This window comes from Pundamilia nyererei, unplaced genomic scaffold (genome assembly GCF_000239375.1).
Source record: "Pundamilia nyererei isolate P.nyererei 1_Seehausen unplaced genomic scaffold, PunNye1.0 scaffold00008, whole genome shotgun sequence".
Classification (NCBI taxonomy): domain Eukaryota; kingdom Metazoa; phylum Chordata; class Actinopteri; order Cichliformes; family Cichlidae; genus Pundamilia; species Pundamilia nyererei.
In genome coordinates, this window is record NW_005187409.1 from 1,380,677 (window position 1) to 1,388,259 (window position 7,583).

Consider the following 7,583-nt stretch of genomic DNA (forward strand, 5'->3'; position numbering starts at 1 on the left):
TTTAAGTTTACATATTAAACTTACAAAAATATTTTCCAATTCTCCAGAACCAGAAAATGTAGATTATAAAATTGTAAAAGTTTAGATTTTAAAAAGGTGATGATGGTTGCCTTTATGTGGAATACTAATACTAATAGCTAAGATTGATTCATTTAAGCAACTTTCTAAATCTACCTTGCTGAACTTTATAATAGTTACTATTACAAAGGTAGTAGATCCAACCCTTGTGAGCTAATAAAAAATGTGTTTATTTTTAATAAAAATTATATAGTAACAGTGTTAAAAACAGTGTAGGACAAGGCAACAGGGTCGAATAGCTATATTTGCTTTATTTGTAGATAATGTAATGTGGAATGTAATGTACTGTGGAAGTCAGGGATGAACGTAGTTACTAAAAGAATGAAACTGTGAAATTCATTTGTCTTCTTTTGATAATATGGGTAACAGGGACTTGTAATGGTTAGAGTGACATAGTTTAGTCAGAAAAGCTTGGACAAATACAAAATATGTCAAAGGGGACTGACCTTTGGTCTACCATTGGTGTTAGCACGGGACTTGATCATGTCACTTCTTCTTTATCATGCCACCTCATTGTTTTGTCTCTTCCTTTTTGAGGCTAAATAGGTTTCGGTAACAAGTCTGCACATATTTTGTGGGAACTTGCTGTGGATATATACGGTTTTTTTTAAACTATCCTGATGTTTAGAAAAGGTTTAAAAAAGGTTGAACAATTATAGATATGTTAACGAATTCAAAACAATCAAGTTAATGTAAAACTCATTTAAAATCCTATAGTATATAAGACATGTCATTATCAGCAAGTAGGGACAAGAGAAAAATGCAATTTGTCTGTGTTTTAAATAATATTTTGGAACCACGTTTTAAACAACTAGGTACATTTATCTTAGTAGAAGTGTGTTTTACACAACAAACATGTTGTCGTATTTCACACAGAAAATGTCCTGCAACTGTAGACTGGCCCTTTACTGTTTGATCAGTATCATATTCTAACATCTGTTATTTCTTCTTTCTTTCCAGTACTTTGTTGATGTTATTAAGGAAAACAGCCATTATAACTAAATATCACGAAAATAATTTAATCTGTAATCCCGTATGAAAACATGGCGAGCAGCTGTTTGTTTGACCGGTAGCAGATAACCGTTTCCAAGACGATCACAAGGAAGTTGCTTGGTGACGACCAGCCAATCAGCTGCTTCTCCTCCCGCGGTCCGCAATGAATGTGACGAATAGCTTTAATGTGACGACGGAGGTAAAACATTTCACAAAATGTGACGTTAGCCGACCGGCTAAAGCTGAATTGCACTAAAACAAACTACAACCAAATCAGAGCGGTACGTACTTTCATATTGCTCCGCTTTTACGGTCGTTTTAACGGGTAGTTTCAGTTCGTCGCGGTACGGTCAGCCTGTCATGTGACTTCTTTAAACGTGAGCTTTCCGGCTCGATGCCTGGAAAGTTTCGTGTTTGAAGTAGGTCGACCATTTTTACACCCGGAACATGTTTTACTGCATTATCCGCTGTTTCAGATGGAGGTGACGCGGTTGGACTTCTACATTGGCCTCTCACTAGCTGTGAGCTCCAGTGTTTTTATCGGCTCAAGTTTCATCTTGAAGAAGAAAGGCCTGCTCCGATTGGCCAGCAAGGGGTCCATGCGAGCAGGTGATACAACAAAACTCAACTGTAGCGAAGTTTATGCGAGCGCGCGAAGAGATTTTTAGAACACGTAGTTGTATCAACAATAACTACAACACGATAAAGTAACCCTTATAACCCTTAAAGCTGAATTGTTATTGCAATTGTCATGATGGAAAGGATCCAGCTTTCATTATCAACAGTAAGATGGAGGGAGCTTAGTTGGCATGCAGCTGTGTTGCATTCACATACTCTGAGACTCTTACTCGCTTAAGTATCACGTAAGACTAAAAATGTAATCATTGCATCGAAGTCTGACATTTCAGAGGGAAAATGACAGAATATTGGACTTTTCTGTGACAATAAACAAGTCAGCTCATCTAAAAAGCACAACTATGAGAAAACGTGGCATATTAATTTGAGAAAAAAATGTAAGAGATTTCCTTGTGACTTCTCCTATGTGATTCTGACAGGTATGCAGAAACCACTGCACTGTAGCACCAAAGCTGCTAGTCACAGTATGCCAGTGGTATTTAACCCTGTTTTACAAGAGTTTACTAAAAGACACACCCATCTGGTACAGTAAAGATTTATCCCTTATTACAAATGAAATTCGATTTATTTATGTATGTTTTTTAAACAAAGAATGGATTTACTTTTTAGGGATTTACTAGTTAACCAGGAGTTAATATGTATAATAAAGCTTCAAGACATAGAGAAGCATTAAATGCTTACATTTAAGAAGCAGTAAATATGTAATATTTTGCTTTTGACAAAATGACTCAAAATGACTCAAAATGACTCATGGACTATAGTTCTTCCATAAATACATAGGCATTTCTATTAATGTCTTATTACTGTATTATTATTATTATATAAACAGCAGTTTAGCTTTTTGATATGGAATTGATTTAAACTACTTTATAAAACCTCGGGCTTTGTAACTGAGAACTTTATATCATGTTTTATGAGTTAATCATAATCCATAAGGTCCTTCAGATGTGGGCTGTTTTGAACTGCATAAATAAAATCGAGATAAGTTGTGGAAAACTACAGCTATATGTTGTAGTGCAAAAGAAGACAGGTGTACCTGAATAATAAAAATATACTACAGCGGGTATCGGAAGGGCTGTGCACATTCAAGCTACCGCAGTACATTGTGTAACTTATGATTAGTAACATTAACCTGGTTGTTCATAAATGTACCAACAATGATGGTTTTGAGGGCGAAATCTGCAGCTGTTATTGTGAAATCTACTGCAGTTTCTCTTTGTGCAACTAACAGGTCAAGGGGGCCACGCTTACCTGAAAGAATGGCTGTGGTGGGCAGGATTAATTTCAAGTAAGTGAATCTTTGGCAGATTTAATCCTGCCCTGTAAACGGGCAACAAGGTCAGGATTCTTCCTAGAAACACTGTCTTCTTTGTTTTCTTAAAACAAAACAAGGCATTTGTGGGTTGTTGTTTTTTTTTTGCTGGTGACGTGGCAGTAAGCACTGCACCCACACCAAATATTCCAAGTACACATTCCTTCAAAGAGCACATTTGCACATGTGGGTTTGGAAGAAAATATTTAACCTAAGCAGCTGCACCAGATATGAATATATCTGCATGCTAATGACGATCTTTGCTGTGTTGCAGTGGGAGCTGGAGAGGCTGCCAACTTTGCCGCATATGCATTTGCACCAGCCACACTTGTGACTCCACTAGGAGCATTGAGTGTACTTGTCAGGTAAACGTTTTAAAGGTTTAATGTGTTATGTTGTATACTAGTATTATTAATGAAGGATGCATGTTGGAAATGCATCTGAGATTGAAAATGATCCCCAATAAATACAGTATATTTACTATGGTTTGAAATATCTATATATTTGCTAAAAGCTGTTGCTTTCACTTTTTTCCACTATGAAAGAAATACCCTTCTAAATATGGAACAGTACCATTTGTGCCAATGCTGCCTCTGCTCTGTATGTTTTTCATCTCCAGTGCCGTGCTGTCCTCTTACTTTCTGAACGAGAGGTTGAATGTGCATGGGAAGATCGGTTGTTTGCTTTGCGTCTTGGGCTCCACAGTCATGGTTATCCATGCACCGCAGGAAGAAGAGGTGGCTTCCCTCAGTGCCATGTCTGAGAAGCTCCTGGATCCAGGTATGACCAGACCTGCTTTGCTGTGATCTGATTAACAACACTGTGGAAGCTGAATCCCTGAAAGGAGCTGGATGTTTGATTTTTTTCAGGTTACTAACTCATTCTTGAATGCTCCCGTTAGGTTTCATTGTGTTTGCTGTGTGCGTTGTGGGAAGCAGTCTGATTCTTATCTGTGCTGTGGCTCCGCGTTTTGGACAGAAGAATGTGCTGGTCTACATCCTGATCTGCTCTGTGATTGGCTCGCTCTCTGTGTCTTGTGTCAAGGGCCTGGGCATTGGCATTAAGGAGCTGTTTGCCGGGACAGCGGTGCTGAAGGAACCTTTGTTCTGGGCCTTAATCATCTGCCTGGTAATCTGTGTCAGCCTTCAAATCAACTACCTGAACAAAGCCCTTGACATTTTTAACACATCACTAGTGACTCCCATTTATTACGTCTTCTTCACCACGTCTGTCATGGCCTGCTCGGCCATCCTCTTCAAGGAATGGTTAAGAATGAACATAGATGGAATAGTGGGAACAATCAGTGGGTTCTTGACCATCATTTTGGGAATTTTTCTCCTCCATGCCTTTAAAGACATTACATTTACCTGGGATTCCCTCCCACTTTATCTGAGGAAAGGTCCTCAGGGCTTTCCATGGGGCCAACAGCCATACTTGGCTCTTCCCAGCTATGACTTGCAAGCACAAGACGAGATGAATCTTCCCAGAGAAGGAGCCACAAATGGAGGGTGGGGTATACACCAGAGAGCACCTTAAAGAGGGCCAGTATTGTTATTATCACTACAAAGTCATTCTAAAACTTTAATGCATATCACAGCTTTACAATCTATCTTACAAAAAAGCGAGGAGGATGGGAGAGGAGGCTTTAAAATGAGAGTAATGCTATCAGTACACTGGATTTTATTTCAAATTAGTTGTCCACATCATACTGGTGTGTACATTTGGGTTTTTTTTGGTTTTTTTACAACATATTGAGTTAAAAAGTAGCCTTCACAAGCCAGATTGTGCCTTCTGTTACTGAAAACTATAACCAAAGTTTTGCACCTTTAGCTTTCATCATGCTTAAAAATGTGTGAGCTTATTTAAATGCAGTCAGTGTTAAAGTCTTAATTTGCTCTGAGTCGATGATGTCAGTTACTGAATTACCTCAGTATTACACACAAACCACACCAAAGAATGCTGTCTACTTGTATAAATGTCTACCTAATGTGTGCAAGCTGTAACAAATCGCTGCGTTAACTGTGTTTTGGATGTTTGATAATGCCGATTAAAACACATTTACAACATCATGTCACTGCACTCTTCCAAAAGATGGACAATATTGTTTGGTTTCTCTTTTTGTTAAATTTATTTATTGCATATGTTCAGCCTCGGCTGCTGATCATGCCTCTTCTGTCAAGACATCTTTAGTTCCTTTCATTACACCAGCATGTAGTTAAGTCCTCTTGCTGCAAGTCAACCCCCCCAGCAGGCCAGCTTAGTGTGTTTTTGCACATTTTGTGAGTTTTCACATTCAGACTCAGTTTTAAAGCTTGAGCTCTGTGACTTGACAAAAACAGAGTTTAGGTTTGTGGCTTTGTTTGTTTTTTCTCAACACTCAGGTGCCAGCAGAAGACAAATTAAAAAAACTACAGGAGTCCATGCTCGATGTTACTTTCAGGCACTTGTATGAAAAGGTAACACTTTAGATTCCTTTCCCCCCCATTGGCTGGACAGTTCTTAAAGGTACTGTACAGACAGCAGGGTCAGAGGTACGGTCCCTCTCTGCCCGTGTGCCTCGTTAGCGCTCTGAGAGACAGTTTTTAGTCTGACATGGTCTCTGAGAACGACCCCCGGCTCCTCTGAGTCTGTTCCAGTCTGTTTAAGATGAACTGGCTGGTGTCGATGAATCGCTCCACGCAGTTAACAAAGCACGCTTCCGTCCTCGAGTCCAGCTTCGGCCCGGGTTTATCCATACACTTCTCCTGGAAACAGAGACACGATTAAAAGGAAATGTAACGGCAAGATTGGATACAGCGCCAGAGTTCCTGTTACAAAGTACCAACTTTACGTCAGCGCGTGATGTGCCCCAGCTGTGACCTCAGCACGCAGTGCGGCACTCCACGATTCGGACGTGTTGCTCAGACACTCGAAGTCGAAGCCAAAAGTGTTTTTAAACCAGTTATTCAGGAAATTCTTAGGCGGTCCTTCGTGACCTCACACGTCTGCCTTTGGCCCGCTTTGACATGAACATTAAAAATACTACATGTCCGTCCACCTCGCTTCACTCCGATACTCCTTATCTAAAGCGCCAGCTATACCAAGCCGGGCTATAGTGAATAGTATAGTGTCTCTAACACGTTATTACTGAATCCCTGCTTTGACATAGCGGTAAGGGTCGCCTAAGAAAAGCGGTGCGACCCGGTGTTTGTAAACGGCTAAAATCCATTTTTAATATAGTTTTCTGTCCACGGCCAGTAAAAACGGAAGCCTAAAATTGTGTATAATATAAGACACACCAGCCATCAGTCAAAAAAACCAGATATATTTATGCACATAGCAAATGGCAGAGCTGAGCTGGTAGCGTAACGCTCATCTTACCCAGCAGACCTCCGTCATTTGATGCACCAGCTGCTGAAATCGTTGTTTCTGAGACTCGATTTCGATGAACTGCTGAAGCTGAGGGTCAGCTGTCGCTCCCTGGCTGTCCATACTTGCTTATAAAGAGGTCGTACTAGTAATATTTTGCAAACTGTAAATGCTTAATGGCTTTATTGCTGACCTTCACGTGTGTGTGCACGACGGGAAACGGGAAGTAGTTCAGCCAATCACAGAGCACGTTTGTGTGACAAGCATCGTCATCCTGTACACGTAGACTTTCGTAACAACTGCGGTCAGGTGAGGTAGTGACAGAGCCCTCACTTACGAAGTCACATTCAGGATGCAATGGTCTCTGTTCCATCAGCCATATTTTATTGGGCCAATTTTGTAACAGATATTGAAGGGAAAAAAGTTTGGACTTTACCACAAAGGGTTTTCTTGACAAACAAAATTAAAGAGATTTCCTTTAAGTTGATTCATAGGTTTTACCCTACCAAACAATATTTGTCCAAATTTATGGCTGAAATAAATGTAAAGTGTACCTTCTGTCAAGAGCAACCTGAAACACTTTCTCATCTGTTTTGGTCACGTAAATTTACGTGTAAATTCTGGAAGGATTTCCACAAGTTTATTACTGACTCTGTTCTCCCTAATCTCCAACTGTACTATAAGGATGTTATCTTTGGCTATTATAATTTTAAAGACAAGGACAATGATGCTTTCTTCTTTATAAATTTGGTTTTATTTTTGGCAAAATTTCATATACACAAAAGCAAAGTCCTCGGCAGAAAGCCTGAACTTCTTGTATTAAAAATGGAACTTGCACAATATATAAGGACAATCTCCTCATCAAAAAACACGAAGGCTCTCAAGACTGTTAACATCTGTAACCGATTGAAACTGCTAACTTGATTTTGGCTCTTGCAAACTTTTGTTTATTTATGTTCCCCTTGATTTATTTTATTTTTTGTACTCACTTTTGTCTCACTGTCTTTGTCACTCTTTCTGTTCCTCATTGTACTACCACAATGTTATCTTTTATGTGATCCCTGTTTTACTTGACTGTATGTCTATAATGTGATAAATAAAGTTTAAAAAAAAACAAAACAACTTACGAAGTCACAGTCAAGCTAGCCGCTCCGCCAGCCGCACCGAAAATGTGGTTGCACTACTCTTACGTATATTACGGTATGGGTGAAGACTG

The 7,583-nt window shown here is 39.5% G+C and overlaps 2 protein-coding genes across 2 annotated transcripts; one reads left to right on the forward strand and one right to left on the reverse strand.

The window, feature by feature from the left end:
* The first annotated feature begins 1,176 nt into the window (after positions 1-1,176).
* Positions 1,177-5,503, forward strand: LOC102198838 (magnesium transporter NIPA2). Its single transcript, XM_005722870.2, has 6 exons — positions 1,177-1,352; positions 1,548-1,680; positions 2,939-2,995; positions 3,294-3,384; positions 3,639-3,799; positions 3,921-5,503. Exons 2-6 carry the CDS (start codon positions 1,548-1,550, stop codon positions 4,553-4,555), a joined length of 1,077 nt encoding a protein of 358 aa, XP_005722927.1. The 5' UTR covers positions 1,177-1,352; the 3' UTR covers positions 4,556-5,503.
* A 40-nt stretch (positions 5,504-5,543) lies between these two features.
* On the reverse strand, positions 5,544-6,616 carry timm8a (translocase of inner mitochondrial membrane 8 homolog A (yeast)). The gene is made up of 2 exons (XM_005722871.2): positions 6,380-6,616; positions 5,544-5,763 (listed from the first exon to the last, which is right to left on the reverse strand). The coding sequence occupies exons 1-2, from the start codon at positions 6,488-6,490 to the stop codon at positions 5,602-5,604; spliced, it is 273 nt and encodes a 90-aa protein (XP_005722928.1). The 5' UTR covers positions 6,491-6,616; the 3' UTR covers positions 5,544-5,601.
* Positions 6,617-7,583: the final 967 nt, after the last annotated feature.

What these genes read in the sequence shown, in the direction of transcription:
- LOC102198838 (XM_005722870.2), top strand. Translation starts at nt 1,548, where the DNA reads ATGGAGGTGACGCGGTTGGACTTCTACATTGGCCTCTCACTAGCTGTG. An exon ending in CAAGGGGTCCATGCGAGCAG is followed by an intron (nt 1,681 to 2,938) that starts GTGATACAACAA and finishes TGCAACTAACAG; the next exon opens with GTCAAGGGGGCCACGCTTAC. An exon ending in TGAGAAGCTCCTGGATCCAG is followed by an intron (nt 3,800 to 3,920) that starts GTATGACCAGAC and finishes TGCTCCCGTTAG; the next exon opens with GTTTCATTGTGTTTGCTGTG.
- timm8a (XM_005722871.2), bottom strand. Translation starts at nt 6,490, where the DNA reads ATGGACAGCCAGGGAGCGACAGCTGACCCTCAGCTTCAGCAGTTCATC. An exon ending in AAATGACGGAGGTCTGCTGG is followed by an intron (nt 5,764 to 6,379) that starts GTAAGATGAGCG and finishes CTCTGTTTCCAG; the next exon opens with GAGAAGTGTATGGATAAACC.